Source organism: Botryllus schlosseri, chromosome 6 (assembly GCF_051294905.1).
Source record: "Botryllus schlosseri isolate E-star chromosome 6, Bs_hap1, whole genome shotgun sequence".
NCBI classification, from domain to species: Eukaryota; Metazoa; Chordata; class Ascidiacea; order Stolidobranchia; family Styelidae; genus Botryllus; species Botryllus schlosseri.
In genome coordinates, this window is record NC_137241.1 from 26,978,687 (window position 1) to 27,003,442 (window position 24,756).

Consider the following 24,756-nt stretch of genomic DNA (forward strand, 5'->3'; position numbering starts at 1 on the left):
TCTTAGAAAAATATTCATTTTCAAAAGGTTCTGATGGGTCCCCTATTGTGTTCCGAAGGCTGAAATATTTTTGGGGTAATGTTGGGATAGTCATTTCGACTTTTAGTAAGAAGTGGATCTGCTCTTGGGGTCGCAGAGGGGTGAAAATGATTTTTTAAATATCCGGTATAATGTCATCATGTTCATCTATTTCTTCCAAAAATATCCATTTTTAAAAGATTCTGCTGGGTCCCCTATTGTGTTCAGAAGGCAGAAATATTTTTGGGGTAATGTTGGGACAGTCATTTCGACTTGTAGCAAGAAGTTGATCTGCCCTTGGGGTCGCAGAGGGGTGAAAATGATTTTTTAAATATCCGTTATAATATCATTACGGGCATCCCTATTTCTTCGAAAAATATTCATTTTCAAAAGGTTCTGCTGGGTCCCCTATTGTGTGTCCGAAGACTGAAATATCTGTTGGGGTAATGTTGGGATAGTCATTTTGACTAGTAGCAAGGAGGGGATCTGCCCTTGGGGTCGCAGAGGGGTGAAAATGATTTTTTAAATATCCGGTAAATATCATTACGGGCATTTCTTCGAAAAATATCCATTTTCAAAAGATTCTTCTGGGTCCCCTATTGTGTTCCGAAGGTTGAAATATTTTTGGGGTAATGTTGGGATAGTCTTTTCGATTTGTAGCAAGAAGTGGATCTGCCCTTGAGGTCGCAGAGGGGTGAAAATTATTTTTTAAATATCCGTTATAATATCATTACGGGCATCCCTATTTCTTCGAAAATATCCATTTTCAAAAGATTCTGCTGGGTCCCCTATTGTGTTCCGAAGACTGAAATATCTGTTAGGGTAATGTTGGGATAGTCATTTTGACTAGTAGCAAGGAGGAGATCTGCCCTTTGGGTCGCAGAGGGGTGAAAATGATTTTTTAAATATCCGTTATAATATCATTACGGGCATCCCTATTTCTTCGAAAAATATCCATTTTCAAAAGATTCTGCTGGGTCCCCTATTGTGTTCCGAAGGCTAAAATATTTTTGGGGTAATGTTGGGATAGTCATTTCGACTTTTAGTAAGAAGTGGATCTGCTCTTGGGGTCGCAGAGGGGTGAAAATGATTTTTTAAATATCCGGTATAATGTCATCATGTTCATCTATTTCTTCGAAAAATATCCATTTTCAAAAGATTCTGCTGGGTCCCCTATTGTGTTCCGAAGGCTGAAATATTTTTGGGGTAATGTTGGGATAGTCATTTCGACTTGTAGCAAGAAGTGGATCTGCCCTTGGGGTCGCAGAGGGGTGAATATGATTTTTCGGTTTTATCGTTAGAATGTAGGCATTTGGATGTCTATTTGCCGGAACAGGATCCTTTTTGTTGACCAGCTCTAAATATTATGAGCTGGCAACCGGTTTCACTGAGAATTTTGAAATCTGGCAACACATATTCCAGTTATTTCGAAATTTTATAGACCGAAAAAAATCATGTTGTTCATGTACATTCACAATGATTCACGCGGTCATCATATTTCTGCTGATGTGCTATTAGCATCACAGTGGTGATTACTAACCTACGTAGACTACTAACCTACCGTAGGTTAGTAATCTATAGTCGAACATGGCGATCAGTCGGCAGCGATGATTTCACGCAAAATTCATTGTTGATTTTGACTGTGTCCTATGCGGAGATGTGTGACAAGATTTTGCACATATTAGGGACTATTTCCGCTTTTCCACATTCTGTGGTTGCCGCAGTAATTACGTCTGTTGAACATTTAGTGATATTGCATCTGACTTTTGTTCGAATTTGCCCAACACAACACAACCCAGCAATGTAACATCGGACACTAGGCCGAGGTGATGCTGGATTAAGAGATCGTAACTGGTGATTTTGCCATCCTCCTATCTGTTAACGATATCGCATTGTACATTGTGTGCGACTGTGCGTCTTGTACGCATGAAATATATATATTATACTGTAATCTGATGATCATTCGTTATCATGGGGTGCGTTCAGGACTGTCAACACATACAATATTGTTGTTACATACAGTACCATAGTCAATTTGAGACCTATAGACCTCACTTTGGTAGTTGATTATCCACTGTGCCTTGTTGACGGACGTGAAACGGACTAATCGTCTCCAATGACCGGTCATGTACCTGAACCTGAGCGAAAAGAGGAGATAGATGAGAACTTGTCACCAGATATTGATCAGTTCAATCCTCTGAGCAGCGAAGAAGAAGAAAATAGTGACGATGGAGATCAAGATGACAACATGAACGGGTAGGCTACTGTATGAAAAGTATATGGCACTTCTTCGATGGCAGTCAGAGATCGAAAAGTGTTCACCATGATCATCAATGAATGTTTTCCATGAACACGAATAAAAATTTATAAACGTCAAAATAAATTGTTCTTTGCGTTTGGAGAGGGTTAGGGTAAAAGTTGGGTTTGAATTGTGACTTGACTCGTGACTTGACTTGACCCGAGTCACCTCCAAAAATCGAGTGACTTGACTTGACTCGAGTCACCTTCGAAAATCGATTGACTTGACTCGAGTCAAAATGTGCAATGACTCGTGACTCGAAGGTAGTGACTTGATCCCAACACTGGTAAATTGTTGTATTGACTCAAGTCATCTTCTTGAGAGTGGTAAGTGACTCGAGTCATTGCGCATTACTCGACACATTCTATATGACTAGTTTGAGCCTCCTATATCAGGACCAATCACTGAAAAATAGGCCCAGCAATTGTCTTGTATGTGTTTGAATAAACATGTTTAGAGTGAGAAAAATTATTATATTATGAATCCGAGATCTTCGATATCACCCAAGAGTTTCGCAGAAGGGAGTTGAACCTGACTTGATTTCGATACTGAACTGTAAATACCGTGACTTGGACTCAACCCGTTGCTTCCTAGCTGGAACTTGGTTGTGAATTGAAAACCACTCGAGTCAAAACTATGAAGTCAAATTGACTACCAAACCAAACTTCCTAATATGTTTGGGACTCAAGTTGTTGCTATTTTGCCATTTAACACGATTTGTGTAGTTGATCTACTCCTCAGAGTATCTCTTAACAATTGATGATATTGGATTTAATTTACTCGTAAAATTCTTCCAAACACTCGCATGAGAATAAGTCAACAGCACTTACAGTCCCAAATGCAATTACGAGCACTTGTCTCCATGTAGTTTAACCATTCAATGTACCGTAATTACTGTTTTATTTTGACTCAGGTATATGCCTTTACCACAAGTGCAAAATGATGCCGAGATGCCACATGTAGCGGTACATCTCCCTGAATCAGATGAAGAAGAATGTGATAACTCCAACGATTTGAAAGATGATACACAGAGAGAGATCAAAGTTGATGAGAGTAATATTCCATGCAAATGAATCAACTCGTTTGCTACTGATCTCACAGAATCCGCTCATGTGTTTAGATCTCGTCCTGAGTGCAATGAAAGGGATATCACTGTCTGGTAGCTGCATTCCTTCATGGGCCAAAGAACTATCTGAACCTGAATGGGACAATATTGTGAAACGCACCATCACGGGTGAAAAATTAATACATAGCAAGAAAGAATCTGAATGATTCGCTCACGATACAGTAAGAGAGCTCTGTTCTCACTACCGGTTCATTTCGTCCAATGTGCCAGTCTCTCTTTCACTGTCAAGAGGAATTGATACCAGAATCATGAAAAAATATATTTATTTGCAAAAAACAAATCTCAAAGAACATGGTTTTTGAATGAAGCAAGTATCTGGGCAACGGCAAAATGCGAATCAAGATGGAAATGATTCTGCTGAACTGAAGATATTGGTGGATGACGGTTCGCGTTTTCTGAACGCAATGACGCAGTGTAGATTTCTGCCTTTTTTCTTGGTTTTGCGCTCCTGCATTCCTTTATGTGTGTGTCTGATGTCAAAATAGTTTGGGGACTCCGCATGGAGGTCCTGCAGAACATCAGTCCACCTGCGATTCATGCAAAATATGAAGCAGTACTATTGACTTTGTTCTGGGGTAGGCTTGCAGGAAGAGTGGTTATGTGATTGTCAGTTTTTAGCAATGATACGTACTTTTTGCAGTGAATAGCTGGATGACATTTACTTGGGTCGCCTATCAGCAGCCATGTTGTGAATGATGCTGCATCACTGCTGCTTCCATTTGGATTGTCATTACACTCGTGTGGTGGAGCAGAGTAGGCTTGCGTGGCATTCTGTAAGAAGGGATTGTTGATTAGTCGCATGTTAAAAAATTTGGAGAGTTGTTTCCCAGATAAGTCTTAGGCGTTATTGGGTAAAAATCCACCAAATGGCACAATACTGTGCAGTGGGACAGAATAACGAAATCGAATTTTCATTATCACACATACTTCTAGAAATGCAATAAGCTACACATGGTTTCTGGGGTAATCCAAAACAGGATTTACAATTACGCATGTCTGAAAGATACTTGCCTCAAGGAAGGAGAAATAGGACTATATCAGTAAAGTATCCCACCCTTGTGTGTTGATTGCATCTTTAACGAAATATTATAGCGACATTGTTGGATTGGTGTTGGTCGGGTACTCTAAGGGAATGTAGTCCCCTACCGTTGGAGTGTCTTCATATCCAATCGGGCAGAAATAGTGATTCAAACAATGATAGATATATCCAACATTCTCCTTGGCTAGTCCCGATTTGAGTTGAGCAAGCGCCTTTTCATCCGTCATGGTCCGTGTTCTGACGCGACCTGTACAGAAGCCTTATTTCTGAATGTTGCTTTGTTCAATTAACGTCAATTCAAAAACCTTTCGGTTTGTAGAGGTAATAGGCGCGTCCACGTACTCCATACTGATCGTTCAAACGCCGGAACCATCTCATTAGCGTCGCATTTCCAGTGAATGGCCCGAATCGTATCTCCCCGAACGGTGGTTTAAATCCAAGGCAGTGTAATGCTTCTTCCTTCAATATATCATATGGTTTTCAAGCTTGTACTATACACATACCGTATATCACAATAATTGTTATTAAGAGTAATGTAGAACGTAAGGTAAGCAGTATTGATCATCACTAAATGTTTCCCAATTAGAAAACCAAGACAGATTTATTTTATTCAAATTCTTTTGGCAAAATGATATGATACTGGACATTAACCTACTGACCTACTGGACTACAAGTCTTGATGCATTAATACATTTGGGAGTAAGTACGGAAAATCGAACATAATTGGCAGGCAACTAATCCAGGTTTTGGAGGTAAAACAGATTTAGACATGGCGTTGTACCGGTATACGATTTGTTCATTACACAATGTTTTTGGGTAATCAGCAGGATTGTGATGACGCGACTCGAATCGTAATTCTTAGTGAATCCACTTGACTCAAGTCATTTCCTTGAAAGACGGGAAATGACTCGACTCGAATCTATCTTTACATTAACCCGAGACATTGCGCATGACTCAGACGCCCAAGACAGGCATTTCATTGTAACTTCGAAGATAGTAAAGTTACCACATTATTCACATTTCGTCTATCAGTACCAGTACTTGAAAAATAGGGCCAAAGCTAGGGTTGGGACTTCGGGATCAAATTTGAAATCAAATCCGGGATTACAAAAGTAGTAAAATACACATACAAACTACACCAACAACATGTATTCCTTGTATTAACGACGCAAAAACATGCAACCATCAAGAGTATCATCGTTTAGACCAGGGGTCTCCAACTCGAATTTGCTCGCGGGCCAATTTCGTAGTTTATGATGAAACGGCGGGACGCAGCACCAAATAGCGATATGATATGTATTTCCAAGTAGGCCTTATTTGACGGACCTTGCAGACTGGCATTCCATACACATTGCAAAAATGTGACTCACTATTGTAATATTCGAAAAAGTAATATTTATTTAAAAATATTGTGCTTGGCATAATTTGGCGAAATAATGAGTTATAGACAATTAGACAGCATGCGAGACGACAAATGCATCATGTCATCGTAAAAGCTGTCGCGTTATGATTTCGCAGCTAGCGGACATTTGGCATGTGATAGCGATTCAGGTTTTTGGAGAGATTTTAGAGGGAATTTTAAGTTCTCAAATCCGAAATAAGATATTTTCCAGTTAACTGCTTTCGAATACTTGAAAATTTAAAATGCCGACACGGGCCGCATGTATCAGGCCACTGTTTGAGACGATCAGCCGAGTTTGTGACACTACTTTATTACCAAAACAAAAGATATCGTGCTCCGGAAGCGTTGATAGATGATGTTTACAAATCCCGGGATTTCATTGGGATTAATCCCGGGATCGGGATGGGTTCAAATCCCAGGATCGGGATTTCCCGGGGTCCCAAAGCTGCTAATAGTGAGGAAATTGGCAAATTATGACTGTGAGGCATTCGATATATGAATATATGAATGTGTTGTTCGTTGCAATATTCAAATTCTGTACCACGACTGACTTATTCGAAGCAGAGTTGTAAAAAGTGGGCTGAACAAATGAATATGACCTGATCTCTAAACAACAGCGAACAAAATGACTTGGACTCGGACCTCTGCTTCTGGACTTGACTCGTTGGTGAATTGAAAATGACTCGAGTTAAAACTATAAAAGTGTGATTGACTTGCAAGTCGGAACATTGCGACTTGGATACAACTTGGTAATTAGCTTACCTGGGTGATTGGTCTCAAGTGCCCAGTGCCTATTGAGCTGTAGAGATAATTCCACACTGATACCAAAGATGAAATTCCACATGATTTTGCATATTGTGGACGTGACATGCAGTGCCATCTTCTCAAATCCATCACCTTGCGTTTTGCTATCTCCGCGTTGGTCAGGCCAGACAAATCCATAGTCCCCTCCCTATCAATTTAGTCAAAATTAAAATCCAGCAAAATCGCAACTGTAACTCTAAAATATGAATATCTTCCGACATAATATTAGTTTTAGTCAACAACTCAATATATCATTTGAGATCACAATGATCTACCAGCTTGGCATGTATCAAATCAGCAAATGCCAGGGTCGGTCGTAGTGGTCATGGTTGGTAGTCAAGTAGAAGTAGTGCCTTGTATTTCTACTCAATTACAATGACAATTTCCAAGACTAGTTCAAATAGAAAATGAAAAGTAGCCTACTCAAGTAAGTAGGATCAAAAAGATTTGGCACTTTTTCGTTATTCCCCGCACATCCAGACGTGATCACCATGAAACCAATAGATATTTCCAATGAACATGTGAAAATTTATAAACGTTAAAATAAATTGTTCTGCGCTTTGGGATGAGGGCTGAGGGAATATTAGGGTTGGGGTGGGAGATATTAGGGTCGGGTGGGAGATATTAGGGTTGAGGTGGGAGATATTAGGGTTGGGGAAAGGAGTATTAGGGTGGGTTGGGGTTAGGATATTCTAAGATTAGGGTTGGGGGTATTAGTAGGGGTTAGGGTCGAGGTTGGGGTAAGAACATCCTAAGGTTTGGGGAAGAGGGTATTAGGGTGGGTTAGGGTCAAGGATGGGGTAAGGATATCCTAAGATTGGGGGAAGGCAATATTAGGGTCGTGGAAAGGGATATTAGGGTCAAGGTTGGGGCAGGATATCTCAAGATTAGGATTAAATTTGGGGTCAGGGTATCCCAAGATTAGGGTTGGGAGTATTGTATTCCTCACCCCATACCCTAATCTTAGAATATCCTATTCCTAACCCCATCCTTGACCCAAATACCCCTCCCCAACCCTAATCTTAGAATAGCCTATCCTAACCCACCCTAATATTGCCTTCCCATATCCCTAATATCCGTCTACCCCACCCTAACGCGAAAAACAATTTATTTTGACGTTTATAAATTTTCACGTGTTCATGGGAAACATTTGGTGTCATGGGGATCATTTTTTAGATTTGTGGGGAGTAACGAAGAAGTGCCAAAGATTTTGCCAAGCCGTCACATACTACTATAGCAGTCGATCGAAGCTGGTTACTTTTGAAAATACAAGCATGTAATTGTCGATATATATTCAGTTATCGTTACCGTGCTGCAAGGTTATTTTACCCGGAGTCGTTATTACAAATTCACTCATAAAACGTGATGGAAATCTATTCTAAAACTGCCTTTTACCAAAGTCTAAAAAGGAACTACTTTCGCAAGTATAAATAGTGCATGACTCCAAAACCTACTTGAGTACTCTGAAAAAGTAGTACGGGTAGCCTACTTTGTCACTGACCACCTCTGGTAAAGACCGGGACCGATGTCTCAGAAAAACAAGAATGTGCTACTTTATGAACAACCTACCACGCAGATTTCTTCCTGTGCTTTCGAAGTGGTTTTTGTTTGATTGGCCGGGATCCTACGTCATTTGAACCGATGTCGATATCCCACGTTATCGACATACTGGATGTTGAATGCATATCTCCTCCTGCAGGATCACGAAATTGCTTTTGACCATTTTTCAGATGCCTCTTTTGACGGGGGTTGGCAATAATCTTACTCAATAATTGTTCTTCCTCGTTTTCAGTAGATTCGCCGTCCGTTTGGTCATTCGAAGATGAAGGTTGATCTTCTGTTAATGATCCTTCAATAGCGATAGAATCGCAGTCCATCGACGAGACAGTGTGCACATCGTCAAGTTTGATTTTGGAAGACGAACCGCTGTCTCTCAAGGACAGGTTACCTTCAACCAACTGTGTATTGTTGAATTCACAGATTGATGTGAAGTTTTCTTCCTCGCAGCTTTCATAATCAGAATCACTGTCGTGTGATAGTTCATGATGGTTCATGTAGCTTGAAATGGCATCTCCCACCCAGTAGTTCCAAAACGATAGTACATTGCCCATATTCCCAAGTCCCAGTGATGCAATGCACGGTTGTTTTAAAAGAAATGTGTATTTTTTCGCCTTCTATGGCATTCCAAAATGTAGCATTAATGATGACACATTATCTATGTAGGTCGTTCAGAGATTAAGTAAAATATAAGTTTATTTGTTAGGGATAAGAGACTGATATTGATATAGAACTTGTGTTTTAGTGAATACTATTCATATATTGAAATAAACCCGAATATTTTCGGCTGGGCAATCGTGTCAGCCGAATGTATTCGGGTTTATAAACTGTTCAAGCTGCAGAATTGCAGTACTGTATATAATAATGAACAACAACATTCATATTCAAATAACCCCCTATATATTCGGCTGTCAGTCCCCATCCTTGAAGAGTTGCTGACGATTACCCCTGACGAGTGTCAGTCGAAAATATCCGAGTTTAATTCAATATAAGTATACTATTCGATTGTATACCCGTGCTGAAGTTCTGCACCTCAAAGAGTCTCTTCATCATGTGTTCTACCTGTACCGTTCGTTAAGTACCGTAACATGGAAACCTACGGTAGGTTAGTTATCTATAGTTACACTCCCACAAATGATTTGAAAATTGGAAACACATTGTGATGTGAGAGATGAAAGACAAAACTACAGTGACCTCATAACATCACATTCGTTCGTAAACTGCTACGTTACTATGAACGGCACGCTGTCGTTGCAGCGAGTCTGCAAGAACTAACCCGCTTGTCGCATCAACCGTGTTTCATTCATATCGGACACTTTTTAGCAACTTGTATTAGGTATGAGATCTGTAACGAAAGAGGTAATGTACGCTAAATGTCAGATCACTCATACGGAACAGTGCTTTCAACCAATCACGTGTCTCCCCGGGAGCTTCAAACCATGTTGTTGTGGATTTTTTCACAAAATGGAATCTGCGTAAGCGCTGGCCATGTTGTTGGTATATTACGTAAAACTGTAACTCTTCACTCTGTAAATGGGTGTAGATGTTGTTATTTTTTGATACTTTGCACTCCAATCATACTTATTCATTGTTGATACAGCCTATGTGATAGGTATAAGTATAGCAAACAGTAGCATTACGGGTAACATAAGCCATAAATAGTGCGACATGTTATCATTCACCGCGGAAGACTTGAGATCGTACAAACGAAATCAGTTACAGAGAATAGCGAAACAAAATGGCATCAAGGCGAATATGAAGGTGAGATATGTTCTATTTTCTTATAGAATTAGCTATTATGCCTGTGCAATTCTTTTCATTTCAGAATGGTGATCTTATCGTTGAACTGGAGAAACTTCTGACAGGAAATAATGCAGGGAGTGAAGATAATGTTACAGACAAGAAAAAATCGTTAGTGATCGAAGACATGCCCGATGATACAACCAAATCAGATTTAGACATAATGTCAGTTGAGCCGCCATGGGAAAATACAGACTTTGACATGGTATGTTAACTTTTAATGCACCAGCATTTTCTATTACAATATTTTAAAATTCACATCACTACTGCAGTTATTCTGAAATTAAACCTTTTGTTCTCGTCATTGTGTTTTAACTCCAATAATATCCGTTTTTAATGAAAATCGGCATTGTTTCAACTTATAATCACAGTACAGTGGAACAATTCACTACTGATATGACATACAAGAGTCTTTTCGGCACCCTCTTATCTTTCATTATATCGGAATCTTGTGGTGTATTGATTTGATGAAAATATTTATAAAATGATGATACAAATTGACGGAATTGTTTTATAATAATTTTTTTTTTGACATGTCAAAATTTTGTCAAAATTGAAGCGTTAGGTCAAAATTTGTCAAAATTTTTCATGAAGTCAAAAAATTTTTGACGTCTGCATTTTGTTTGTATCGTAGATTTTGCACTGTCGGTGAACTTATAATTTGATATTTTGCCGCTGTTAGCCTATTTTATAGGCCTACCGTTGTAAACGGCTAATCGTCTGCTCATTGTGAATCATAAACGGTCAAATAAAACAAATATTAGGTAGACATGGTGATATGGTCAACGTACCGCAATATCCTAATTGAAGAAAGACTTCTTGTGCATTGCATCATTCTTATATTAAGATGCGCATGATGAAAATTTGTGATATAGACAACATTGTCAGAGTGAAGCAACACGGTGTGTCACCAGCACCAGCAGTTTACGCACAACTTGAGTGTTGTCAGCCAACAACTGCTGCTGTTGAACGTCCTTGGCAAGCTTCTTAGTAAGGACGTGCACTTTCTACCCAAGATGTAGGAAAGTATCTCTCGTTGTACTAAAAAATAGTTTAATTATTTCTACCATAATACATATTGTAACCACTGGAATTCTTCATAGGGCCAGATTTCGTTAAAATATTGTTTTTTTCATGTAAAAAGTTGCCTGTTTCTAAGCCCAAAACGCTTTTTCAGGCCAAACTACATCGTTAGGACAGTCAGTTCCAACCAGAAATGAAGATAAGTGACCAGTACAATTTTAACATTATGTGGGAAAACACCTAATTTGCATACGTCAGGTCAAAATTTGGTTGAAATTCAGTTTTTTTTAGGCCAAAAAAAGTCAAAATTTGGATTTTTTAGGTCAAAATTTTCTTTTGTTTAGGTCCAAAAAAAAAACCGCCCTAATAATAATATTTATCTAGATCAGTGGTAGTCAAACTTTTTTAGACACGCTCCCCTTTATGATAGTAAAAACTTTCGCGCTTTCCTTATTGTCAAATCACAAACTGCAACCAGAATGCTAGCAATCTTAATATATAGTTTGATGGCGTGGGAGGTTATGACTGTTGATGAGCGGATTTTCAAATATGAAATTCGGACTATACGATGAACAACAACTATGAATTTCAGATAAATCATGCGCAGCCCCCCAAATAAATTCAGTTGATAACAGCTTCGTGCCCCCCCCCCCCCCCCCCCCCCCTCCAGTTTGAGATCCGCTGATCTAGATGGATTTGACCAGTGTTTCTCCCATAGATGCCATGTTTCTGGTCATGTATATACTTGAGTAACCTTTCACCCTCTAATAGTTAGTGTTTATCACGCTGGATAGGAATTGGTATAAAGATAATACTTGTAGCGAAAGTGTCTAATCAGTAAATGTGTGTTAGTGTTAGTTTTACTGTTATCGATTTCCTGTTATTGCATTAAATTCAATTGTAGTTGAAGAAACGAAAAAATGCTAACCTTTACCTCATTTTCCCTCGCCTGTAGGGTTCACCAACAGATGAGGATAATAGTTGTACGTCTCCTGATATCAATACTGAGCCACAGGCAAAGAAAGCCAGAAGGACCAGAAGTTCATCGAGAAACAGAGTATGTGGACCTTATATAATGAAGCGTGATGGTTTTTGTGTGTATTCTCTTTTTATGAGCTGACTCCAAGTTGCCTGTGCATGCCATGGAATATTCTTCTTCCTCGATTGACCAGGCATCATGTATGGCCTGTCCTGTAGACGGTATACACACATACCTAGTCCCAAGCTTGTTTCTGAATATCGCCTCAGCGGGATGAAAGGGAAATCAATTTTTTGCAAGATTTTCATTTTCTTTCGGCCATTGTTACATTGTGACAAACACAAACATGACCAAGATTTGGCCGAAAAAAAATCAAAATGATTCAAAAATACGATTTTCCTGAGATATTAAAAATTGACATAAAGCTACTCTGATTCCACTGCAACGATATGAGCTTATAACCTGCTGCAATTCTGTGATTTTATATATCTGTAATTGAAAATCGAAATCACTATTTTAGTTGAATTCCATTACATTGCCGTTATTTTTGGAGTTTGTGATCCTTTTATTCGGTCGTAGAGAAGTAGTTTTGTTATCCATGCCTGCGTTATTTGCTATTTTCGGTAGTGCCATCCGGAGTTGAACAACGGAAAAATCTTCAGCTTATCCAAACATGATTGAGGTTATAGCTACACACAAATTTTCCAAATTAGATTAGAATTACTGAATTTGCAAGAACAGTTCATATCATATCAGAGCTCATACTCGTAAGCATGAAAATGAGAATGGCAAATGCCTAGACACTGAGCTTGGCTTGTTTCGCACTGTACAGTTCCCATGCAGCGTATTCAGGAAAACCAGGAATTAGATCACCCTCATTTCGCTTCAATTTTTTCAAAGTGAAATCGGCCCCTAGAAAACCCAATCCTAAAGGCCAGTGTAATTACGATCTATGATTCTTACTCAATTCAGATCCTAGCTCCACACCGCTAGGGAGCGCCAAACAAATCTTTGATCGTTTGTCTCATTCCAGACTCCAAAGGTTACTGGAAACGTCGGAGTTGTAGAAGCGAAAAGGACATTCAGTGTCAAAAGAAAGTCAACAAAGGCTTTAACGGCTCAAACAAGTGAAAGTAAAGGCAAAATAAATGTAAATAAAAGGAAGCGAGACAGTGTTACGACACTTGCAGAAAATATTGAGGTAAAGTCACATTGACGTTGCGTACTTGAGCAAATTACACGTCTGTTTATTTTCGGAGGTCGCTTTCATCTAATCCAGGGGTGGGCAACATACGGCCCGCGGGCCGGATCCAGCCCGCGGACAGTTTTCCGTCTTACATGATAATATAGCCCGTGGCCCCAGTCTGCCGAGATTCCCCACTACTTGTGTTTACTACGTCAATTGTTAGTGACTGCATGTTATTATATACTTGTATGCGCAGCGTTGCGAGAGTGGAGCTTACGCGTAAGCTCGTCGAACCGAGAAGACTTGTGTTATCGGCATTTACGATGCACTCAGCCCTATTGTCGTTTGTGGTAATCATGATTTTTGTCGACAACAATGGTCATTTACACAAGGCCGATATTTCTTATTTCGGATTCCGTAACCGCCGACTTGTGGCACGACACACTTCTAGGCTTTTGTAAGGCACCGCTTATGCCAGGGGTCGCCAACTCAAAACGGGTCACAGGCCACTTTTCAAATTTCGTAGCGGACGCGGGCCGCATGAATTCAATATCGAGATTAATTAGGCCACAGAGTTGAACAACGACGCTATCTCATCACCTACTCAACCCTAATGAATTGATATCTTGGTAAATTATGGTTACCGGGCTTAGCGAACGCTTTGAAATCCTAATCAGGGATTGCAGCGTGTGTTGATTGATCAGAGAGAAGCAGACATGGCGGCGCTTGTATGACAATGTTATTCTCAAATCCGCATTGTCTTCGCCATTATCGGCGCGAAATGGCTTTGAAGTGACGTTGCTGTCGTTAAAATACATTCATTAAATACGATTTATTCCTTGCTGTCGTTAAAATACATTCATTAAATACGATTTATTCCTTGTATATGTGGATAAATGGGGGAATAATGTATCGATTCAGCAATCCGGCCCGCCAAGTACCTAATTTTCCTATGTCCGGCCCTCCGACTAGAGAAGTTGCCCGCCCCAGATCTAATCCAAACTCGTGATTTTATCTGCTGTCGATTGGTATCACCGATTTCTTATGTTTTCCGGTCTTAAAACGGTCTGAAATTTCTGTATTTTGCTTTCTAGAGTGTCCAGCTGGACAAAGAGAACAATCGCAGCACAAAGAAATTGAGCGCGAAGTTGGGTAAATATTGCGATTCCTAACTTTGTAACCATGTTTTCTCCGCTGTCCGTGTTAAAGTCATGTCCTAGTGGAAGCTGGTCGAAATTTCTATATCGGCTTATAATTTTAGTACCGTAGTGTAATTTTGAACTTCTCAATGAGCACAAATATATCTAAACCCCTCCGTGTTTCTCTATATTTATCTAAATAATTTCAATGCCGACCACATAACATGTAGACTCTGTATCTTCGTGTATGCTATAATGCAGTCATGGACTGTACAAGTTATACCGGCTGACATGGAGTTTTGATATTATGTAGGAAAAGAGAATATCAAGAAGAAAGAAGTTGCGGAGAACAGCACTAGTCGCATTCCGAGATTTGCTGCCTCCGGTATCACTATCGGCACATCCAAGGCGGTCACTCCGGGCGCCAAGGATTGGAAAAAAATTCACGCCAAGTAACGTCTAACGAAGATTATGTGATTGTGAACTTGTATCACCACACCAGTGCTATGTCTTATGCATGTGTGACAGGATTGCCACTCGTAGTGGAAAAAGAACAATTCAAAACTTAGTTTGGGAATCAACAGGAGCTTTTTGAGATCTCCATTTTTTCACTCAACCCAATCGTCATTGTAGACAGTAAAGGTCTGTAGTGAACTCTACGACTACTGCTCGCTACTACTTTATAGTTTAAAAAATAGATTTGGTCATTGGATGGCATACTTGTTAGCAGCTAATCAATCCAATCGCAAAATGATTAATGACTGTATGACACAGGAACCAGCGTTCTAACCAAGTCACAAGTCAATCTCAATTTGATAGTTTTGACTCAAGTCATTTTCAATTCACCACCGAGTCAAGTCCGAGTCGGCAAGCAGAGATTCCAGTCCAAGTCATAGTGTTGACTGTTCAGTTCAGAGTTAATGATATCGAATGCTTCGTATTGATAATATACTAATTTTCCACATTTTCAACAGTTTTTTGTCGCATTTTCAAGTACTAGTACTAATAATACCAATAAAGTCTCAACTTTACCCTTCTTCGAAATTACAATGAAATGTCAGTTTTGGGCGTCGGAGTCTCGAGTCGTATGACTTGGTCCGAGTCATGCGCAATCACTCGAGTCGAGTGATTTTCCATATTCTGAGAAAATGATTCGAGTCATTACAACCCGGGTATGACACTTTAAATTAGTACATCTTCCAAACATTTGAGTCTTCATTATACACAGGCTATTTCACACAGTTCTTATGAAAATTTTACTCCCAAATGGGATCTGAAAAAGTAGAAGTACTTGAACACTTTTTAGGTTATCTATTTCGGTCCGAGCATTGCGGAATGAGGCTATCTTTTTAATGCGGCCTTGCTGCACCTCGGACGCTGGTAATTGTATCCTATACTTGTGTTATGATCAGGGCCAACGTGTATTGCCAAAAATACTGGCGGCAAGGAAACCTTGACCCAAAAGGACCGCCTCATGTTGGTCAATATATATGTAATATGTCTATTTTTCCCTTGTCACCGGGAGGGAAAAATTATTCGCCACGTGAAGAAATGCCACTTTGAGTCGTGTGCTTCTCATGGAAGAAGTTCCTTAGGTCTGGTGCGTGCGCTTCATCGATTCCGAAATCTTTTGACTATATAGCAGACGTAAGGTCACGAAATAACGACACACAACAAAGTAATTGATAACAACGGGCCCTCCGCAGATGTATATGTATTGGGCCCTGAATTTTCAAAGACACCAATTCCGTCGATACTAACGGCAGATCTGGACACGTGGTCTATTAGTTGAAAGTTCAACAGTAATATATGCAATTCCAATCCCATTTAACGAATTCAAGTTTGGTTTATCACCCTATGGGGGCCCAAGACCAGCGTTTTTTTTTTTCGGGGGGGGGGGGGTGCCTGACGAAGTGCTGTTCTGGTCCTGATTATGATCCATCTACCATGCGTTTGTGTACACCGTTATCTCTTGTCGTGAAGATCTTTCAAGAATATGGAATCAATCGACGAATACCAGCGGAGAAAAGAGGAAAGGGCGAAACGACTGCTTGGTTCAAAGCAGAAGACTGTCGAGTCGCTCAGCCGATTGGCTCGGCCCAGACCGCGGGTGATTGCTATTTATAAATATCGACTTACAAATATTATGGATAGTGCTGGACACAATGATTCGAGCAGTGAGAGATTATCTTTTCGCGTTCTGAAATATACGCCTTGCCACTAAGTGTTAATTTATGAACGAGAATTATAGTTTTGCTGCTATTTTTCGACCATGGACGGATGTAAATCTCGATTGGTAGAAATCTACCCACAGCGTTGTCACAGAGTGCAATGAAGTAGGCACAGTCGGCTTAATACAGTGGTTCCCAACCTTTTTCTACTCATCGCCCCATTATCAAGCGCAACAGAAATTTTCGTCCCCCAAATTTACGGATCTGTGAAAGAGAACATATAAACAAGACAATTATTCACCTAGCTCTGATCGCTGCGGAATTGACTAATAAAAAGGGTCATTTTTCAAAGTAGGTGCTCGGAAAACCGCCTCCATGTCTTCCATGTTTACGTGATGGGTGGTCAACCTGTGACTCGCGTAGTAATTTTCTAAATTGGTTTCATTATCGAATTCATCGCCCAAGTAATTTAATGTGAACTTGCCGTGTCAGCCAGGAATCTGATTATCCTGAACGCATAATTTGGAATACTGATTATTCAAAAGCGTTTCCGTTGCTTTAACAGCTTTTGAGGGCCTTTTTCTAAGTGGGCTAAACTTTGAGCTGTTTTTTTTCTAGTCATCGACACTCCGGTAGCCCACGCAATATTGCGTAAACCACCTGTGTCCCTTTGGCTGAAAGATTGGACATCCCTGTTCCAAATGAATCTTGTAAACGTGGTACATCTCGCAGTTGATTTTGCTCGCGTAGTTTGTATGTTTTTACTGCCACAGAAGGTAGATTCATCGGTATGTGTTGTTCAGGGTTCGCCGAAGGTTGTCAAGTCCATCAAAAAGGGATTGCCTCGGCCCGACTTCGCGTCGCCGGCTACACGGAATACTCCGAAAACACCGCAATCCATTATGAGAAAATCAAAAAAAGACACCAAGACCAAAACACCGCAGGCACGAAAACCGCTAGCGACAATCAACGAGTAGTAAAATCTATGAATTGACGTGTTATAAGCTTCCAGTTCAAAGATTTTACTGCTCATTGTACGCCTGACACTGTGATGTGTGCTGTGTGTTGAAATACTTGCCAGTGGTTGGATTTGAGTCCTGTGATCTGGGCGTTGGACTGTGACTTGATGAGAATTTTGCGACTTGGCATCATGCTAGCGACTATTTCTCTCTAATACTACATTTTTTTATTGCAAAACTGCATTTGACTTGTACCACACCGGTATTTTTAGAATCTGTTATTTCTCCAATAAATTTTTGTTGTTATCAGCCAGTAATGAGTTGTCATTTTTTCTGCAGACTTGTGAAATCAGGTTTTGCTTTTCGCATTTTGACATCGTCAATTAAAATTTTCATCGTACAGTAATGCGACACCCGAGTTCGGCATTTCCTGTATTTCTTCACTAATAAATACCGTGCAGACTTGAGATCGATATGTAGCATCAGTGATACACTTCTACTTTTTACACTTTTCATGGTGAAGAGTGAGTAGTTTTGGTATGTTTAGGGAATTACTCGCACATGAGCAGCAACACTGGCTACTTCAAACTCACCTGAATAATTCAGATCTGATCAGGTTTGTCTTGTAAATAGTAGTGAGCGAAAAGTTGGCCACTTGCCCTTGACATTCAATTTTTTTTCATGTTGTCGAATTTGTATTATCAAAATTGATACGGGCTTCAAGAACGCGACAGTAATGGCAAACACATTTCTCTATGATTATGTTTTGCGGAGCTCGAAATGAATTCTGTTATTCGTATAATTCAAATATGTGGTAGATATTTATCACTAGTGCCAATGCGGTGGTCTTTTCTTTTACACAAGAACTCTACTAACAAACTAATGTATCTAATAGTTTCTTTACCAATCGAGTGTAACATGGATATTGGATAATGTCAGTCTCGGAAGTTCCAAACCCTGTTTTTGTCACTCAGAAAGATTCAAAGCTTGTGAATGGTAAACCCCGGTGTGGTCTCCTGATGTAATATATACATGAATTATGTCTGACATTGCTGTCTCAGGTACTGAATGGTGGAATCAACATTTCTAACTTGGAGTCCCGGAACAAGTTGAAGAATTACATTGATGTACCGTAATCATTTTATCTTGCGTATTTAGAATCAACCTTTCAAATACACGGTAACGTCAACTTCCAAGATGAACTTGGCATTTGGACAGAAAACCAGCAGGTTGGCGACACCAAAGCATGTCAGAATTGTATCAGGTGAGCGGTCACTGCTTGAATATATTCAGAATACTGTGGCATAGTGCGTTGTCTTTATGACTGGTCTCTGGTCGCTTTGACCAGTTGTTGGAGTGACATTGGCAGATACCTATACTTCAATTGAGGAAAACATCGGTTGGACTATAATGATATACATACCAATGTTGGGATTAAGTCACTACCTTCGAGTCATTGCAGATTTTGACTCAAGTCAAGTCAATCGATTTTCAAAGTTGACTCGAGTCAAGTCAAGTCACTCGATTTTTGGAGGTGACTCGAGTCAAGTTGCCTTTCCAAAGTATGAGGCATGGTTACGTCATTGAATCTTGCTAGCTGTATAAAATACAGATTGAGTGGTCATTGATTTTTAACCGATGAACGAATATACACGCAAAAAGGCGCTGTATCGCTCACGTATGCGTAGAACTGCTAACTACGTAAGCAATTGCATAGCCTCAGGTTATAGTTACCAGCCAAAATAGAGAATAGCGAATTGATAAGATGCAATACATTACGTATTTACAAATTGATATATGATATATTCGAGCCGGCGGCAATGGTTGAGGACTATATACACTATATTCGAATTATATTTCAATAAAACAAGAGGTTTGATTAAGGTAAGAACAGTGAACAGAAATACACATGCTTTACAATACTAGTTTGCGACAACATAAGCTGTAAGCTTCGGTCCTTTCATTTGCGGTCAATTTATTAGTGACAGAACAATGGAGGCTCAGTAAAACGCACGACATGGTCGCTCTCACGGGTTACACCAGCGTTTCGCGAGCAATCCGAACATATGCAAGATACAATAACTTTTGTCGACAGCGATTACTTGATGACTTGAAATTGACTCGTGAATTTTGCTCCGAGTCACGAGTCAATCCTCATTTCTGATACGCCGAGTCAAGTCAAGTCATTTTAGCAAAGTGACTCGAGTCAAGTCATGACTCGAGTCATCCCAACACTGATACATACCCCAACCATGTTTCTTTGTTCATCATCAAAAGGTTGGCAAGAAAGAATTGATTAATATTTCCATCATCATACTCGCTGATAATATAATAGTGTCAATGATGCCTTAAATAACCAGCATATTTTGAAATTTTAATTCCAGATCAAAATGCTGCCAAACAGACTTATGTGAAAACCCCTGGGACCGGCATAAGAAGTAAGTCCACGATATCTACTCCGGGGCAGAAAAGAAAATCACTGGCCGCCACCCCGAAGGCGGCAAACGCAAGCAACAATGCTGCGGCGACCCCTGGAGGGACCAAAAAGGCTACATTTGACATCAAGGTATAAATTCTTCGCCATTTCATAAACCGATTGTTGTAGTTAGCACCCCTTGTTCAAATTTATTAGTTGTTCTGTAATGCGGTATTAGAAGACCATGTTGAGCTTGACCAAATAAGATATTGTCGGTGAGCCGTGCATTGCCTTTCTAGGAATCTTTGAAGAAGCCTCTAACCTGGAAACCACACAGAGGCCCCTTGCAACCGTATAACGACACTACGAAAAAGCCGTCTTTCAAGGACCGCATTGAAACCCTGAAGGACCCTAAAATCCCAAGCAGGTTTGCAATCTTATCTCAATTCAAGGACGGTGATTTGGTGATGCGTTACTGGAAACTGTGCTGTGTAGCGTTACGTCGTCAATGTCAGTAGAATGAAGAATGTTTTTATATTGTGCATACTGATAATCATAATAGTAGTTGTAATTTTTTACATAGATGTTATTACAGGTCATTCCGTCCATCTAACTCACTGGTTCTCAAACCAGGGGGGACGAAACTGCGGTCAGTTGAAAAAGATTTTTGCGCTCCGCGCGATTCACTTTCAATTTGTAGTTGTTGCTCTGCTGTGTATAGTTCGAATAGTCGGATTCAGCTGGCTCGCAATGGTCCTATACAACAGTCTCACAGCATTTTTTGAGATCAGTAAACCAGTTAGCATTACTGGTTTCTGCCGACAACATTTTGTAACAGAACCAGCGAAAAAGTTTAATTCCGCCTTGTGGAACGGGACAAGATGCTCTCATCGCATTTATAATTAACATTGCAATGTTTTGCAGGGAAAGTAAGCGACAGAAGATCGCAGAGAAAAAGAAAATCTTCAAAGACAAGCGGATGATGGAAAGACGGGGAATTAAATGAAGATTAAAGTGATGTGCTCGATCTTCATGCACTGCCGCTTTGTTCATTATGGTTCATGGTTTCATGCTTCATTTCTGTTTGAAAGGAAGATATCGTCAGTATGGTTACATGGTTTTGAACACTCGTATGGTAACAGCCTGATGCTTGCTCGTTAGTTTTGACTGAAATCTGCGTTTTGCAACTTGGAAATGATGGTAAACCAGTGTCAGTGCTGGCAGTTGTTCAAGGAACCCTTGTTCATGTTGCCATTTAACTTTGTGTATAAATATACAGTTTTGAACTTTAACTAGCCTGCAAACGTGAAAAGCAAGTCGTGGCAGTCAGAAATCATCCAATCATCCCATGAAGGCACGAAATGTTCGTCGTCCGTTTTTAATATCATAAAGGAACCTTCGTGTACTGTACAAGTAGCATCTTCGGGATCCAAAAATCTACATTCTGTCTAGCTTACTCCTGTCGAGGTAGGAAGTATTGAAGGTGACGCCGGAATCGAGCACAAGGCTGGACCCATAGTCGCAACCGATAGCATTGTTGAGATTGTTTTAGCGTTTTTCATTCAATTCACAGTGATTAATTGGAAAAAAAATCAGCCGGAGTATGGGGTCAACAAGGATTGTATCATTGGCGAGAAAGAATAAGCCTTTTCTCGAAGTAACAACGTACCAGGCAGCATATTCATGTGCCCTTCGTTCTTATTACGATTATAACTCTTCATTTGATTTGAAGAGCTTCTTGGACAATGTAGCCCAGGGCTGTCAAACATCCAGGTAGATTGAAAAAATACATGTATTATCTCTAACAGTTCTTGAGACTTTTAGTAGTAATAAATACCTACATATATCCCTCGAGACTGCAAATGTCGAGTATGTTCATTGTTCATAGACGTCATTATAATAGGCTTACCATATTTTGGAAATGTAAAAAGAGGACACTTTTTCAAAAATTTCAGACATGCAAAACTGGAGATGAATTCTCAAAAACCGGTAAATTTTTCCCACTTCGTGATCGGTTGACTCAAAAAAAAGGTCATCACTTCCGCTCAGAGCTCAAAATAACGTTTTTCTCTCTACATTGCCAGGTGGATGACTAAAAAAAAAAAAAAGGTCTTCTTTTCGCTCAGGGCTTAAGTCACCACTTTTCCCTCCGAAATACCCGCCGGAGCTTCACTTCTGCGCTAATTTACGGCATATCACTCGCGATTTCCTCTAAATCTGACCTAAATTTTCAAAAAAGAGGACAAAATCTCAGAAAAGAGGACAAAAAGGCGTCCTCCGAGGACACTTTCAAAAAAGAGGACAAATCCTCTTAAAAGAGGACGTATGGTAAGCCTACATTAAAACCACCCGGCAGCGGTGTTCAGGTGTCATTCTGTTGACCACTAAGAACAAGTCATTGACACCCATTTTCGGAAGGCAAAAAGTGCACACTGAGTTTAGAGTTTTATGGGAAAATGGATCAAAAAGGATTTATAATATGTTCATAGTAGCGAAAACGCCAATGAGAGACCGTTAATTGCTGTTTACATGGAGCATATAATATAGGCATACTATAAAACAGGGGTTCTCAACTTCCCTTGTATAACGGGCCGCATTTTAACTGCAAAAGACGCTGCGGGCCGCAGAACATTATTACCATGTATTTGTGGTCTACTATGAAATTAAGGCTACTGTAGCCTATTTACCAGTCGTATGCGGGCCTTAAACGCTTCCACCACAGAACCGAACTCTCTGCTTCAAAGCGTGAGCGAGCATGTATGAAATTACGGTCACTTTTTCGTAACAGAGGCCATTATTACATTGAGTTCTCAGTGATATAAGAAGTCTGGCGTTCGGGGTCATTTCTGAGCAGACTGATCAACCCTTCTCTTTTCATTCCATAGCGGGGGCCCTGCACCATTTTTCACATAAGTTAACTTTGTCAAGTTGATGTTTTTCCGCTGGTCACCCTCCTACGTTTGCCCAGCCAGCATTTCATCTGCAAATATGTCCACTCTGATAAAATGCACCCAGATAATTAGCTATGCAATGTCTGTGGAGTCGGTGAATTCGTCCAATGCTAGGCTAAAGTAGTCTACGCGGCAACGTGTTTCAGAATATGCGATGAAAGATCGACTGACATTGCTGTTACTCATTTGGTCACGGTTGAATCAGACAACTGTAGCTTCAAAGTATGTCAGGTAATGTTGTCATTGCTGCTAAATTCCGGATACAGCGAATACTCGCACAGTTTTATTGAAATCACACGTTTGCTCGCAGATTTCGTGGGTTTTGCGATGTTCCCATCAATTTTGAACGATTTGTCTGCAACGTCGTCGGCAATTTTACAATGCTTCGAAATATGGATTGCTGGGCTTAACACCTATCTGACAACGTTTTTTTAGATCAGGCGATAGTTACAACTCCAGACGAAACTGTCGTGGTATAATTTTAAGCTTCAACGCTCCGTTACGACTTACGCAAACTGTTTTTCGACAAATATGACACATGGGTTTTCCATTTATATCTGACGAAGCAAATTCATTGTTTCACGCAGAGTTACAAACTCAGTGTTCTCCGTTTAATTTCCCATTCCTTTTTCTTGTTTCTGTTCAAACCATTCGCGGTGAGTGAAACATGTACTACGTAGCAGGATTCTCTTGAACCAGAGTCGACCAAATATCTATATTCAAAACAATAACAATCTAAACTCGAGCATATATCAAGAAACCAGAACACATCAAAAATGAGTAATCAAACGAAACAGAGACGGTGCGATAAGATAGCTAAGCAGCTAAATTATTTTATAACAGTATCGTGTCAGTAATAATTGCGTTCATGATGAAAGGTGTCGCGGGCCGCAAAATACACCTCTGCGGGCCGCATGCGGGCCGCGGGCCGCGGGTTGAGAACCCCTGCTCTAAAAGTATACTAATTCAAATATATGTGATCTCACTGCTCAATCGGATTCAAAAGATATCGACCCCAGAGAAACCCGAATCGCGAAGCAATTCATGCGTCCGCGCTTACAGGTAAATCGCTCGAACACGCAGGACTAAAGCCAAGGTACGACTTTATATATATATATACTTATTCTTGGAGCTCCAATGGGGCTGTTCCACTTCATTTTGAACACGCGGTGGCGACAAAGGTAACTCGACCCAAATCTGTTTTGTTGCTATATGCTTTACTATGGGAATGGACTAAACATGGACCCAATTTCGTCTATTGGCGTACAACGAGGATGATGAAAGTATCCATATCAATATAAATCATCCATATGGATATCAAATAGCTGTTAGCCGACGAAAATGAGGTTATTTCTTGGCGTCTTGTCGTCGTGATGGACATTGGCAGCATGGCAGTTGGCAGCCTATACCGGTACATTGCTGTTAATTTTCCGAGAGTCGTATGATATGGCCAGTGTTATATGTCTCATGGTGTGAAGATGGCGGTCATTCGATCTCAGAAGATACATCAATTAGAAACATAAAGTTATCCGGAGGATATGGGCTCCGCGTACGAAGAAGAGGTGCCGTATGGATGCCTGTACCTCTCCTGAAAAAGTTGTCTGCAGAATATCATTTCACCAACATGATTTATCCTGCTTCCCCTGCAGTAAATCGGTTCCCCCATGAGTGTTGTGTGTTATGGAAAATTATGTCATGTACATTTGCTGTTGTGATGTCCTACATCATATAAAAATCATGCGTTTGAATTACAATGAAGCTGATAAAACTTCAGTAAAGCCACTCCTCATCTGTTCTGTCTTCAATGAAAGAGGTTGCAGAAGAAACGTCAGTGTCAAAAGCTGTTGCAAAAGAATAAACCGTACCAGTCATCAGTCACGGCATCTT

General features: G+C 40.1%; 3 protein-coding genes across 4 annotated transcripts; 2 read left to right on the top strand and 1 right to left on the bottom strand.

The window, feature by feature from the left end:
- Nucleotides 1–2,007: 2,007 nt before the first annotated feature.
- On the top strand, nt 2,008–4,006 carry LOC145441891 (uncharacterized). The gene is made up of 3 exons (XM_080319840.1): nt 2,008–2,274; nt 3,231–3,370; nt 3,438–4,006. Exons 1-3 carry the CDS (start codon nt 2,135–2,137, stop codon nt 3,587–3,589), a joined length of 432 nt encoding a protein of 143 aa, XP_080175966.1. The 5' UTR covers nt 2,008–2,134; the 3' UTR covers nt 3,590–4,006.
- Nucleotides 3,690–9,300, bottom strand: LOC145441890 (basic immunoglobulin-like variable motif-containing protein). Of its 2 annotated transcripts, XM_080319839.1 has the most exons (7): nt 8,454–9,300; nt 8,258–8,381; nt 6,647–6,836; nt 4,788–4,941; nt 4,590–4,729; nt 4,075–4,214; nt 3,690–3,970 (listed from the first exon to the last, which is right to left on the bottom strand). In XM_080319839.1, exons 1-7 carry the CDS (start codon nt 8,797–8,799, stop codon nt 3,781–3,783), a joined length of 1,284 nt encoding a protein of 427 aa, XP_080175965.1. In that variant the 5' UTR covers nt 8,800–9,300; the 3' UTR covers nt 3,690–3,780. The 2 variants fall into 2 exon arrangements, with proteins under 2 accessions (XP_080175965.1, XP_080175964.1); XM_080319838.1 differs by having other exon boundaries at nt 8,258–9,299.
- A 511-nt stretch (nt 9,301–9,811) lies between these two features.
- On the top strand, nt 9,812–21,210 carry LOC145441889 (nucleolar and spindle-associated protein 1-B-like). The gene is made up of 12 exons (XM_080319837.1): nt 9,812–10,006; nt 10,071–10,250; nt 12,024–12,125; nt 13,081–13,248; nt 14,328–14,385; nt 14,686–14,824; nt 16,356–16,482; nt 17,347–17,487; nt 18,661–18,766; nt 19,887–20,068; nt 20,218–20,345; nt 20,843–21,210. The coding sequence occupies exons 1-12, from the start codon at nt 9,914–9,916 to the stop codon at nt 20,922–20,924; spliced, it is 1,506 nt and encodes a 501-aa protein (XP_080175963.1). The 5' UTR covers nt 9,812–9,913; the 3' UTR covers nt 20,925–21,210.
- Nucleotides 21,211–24,756: the final 3,546 nt, after the last annotated feature.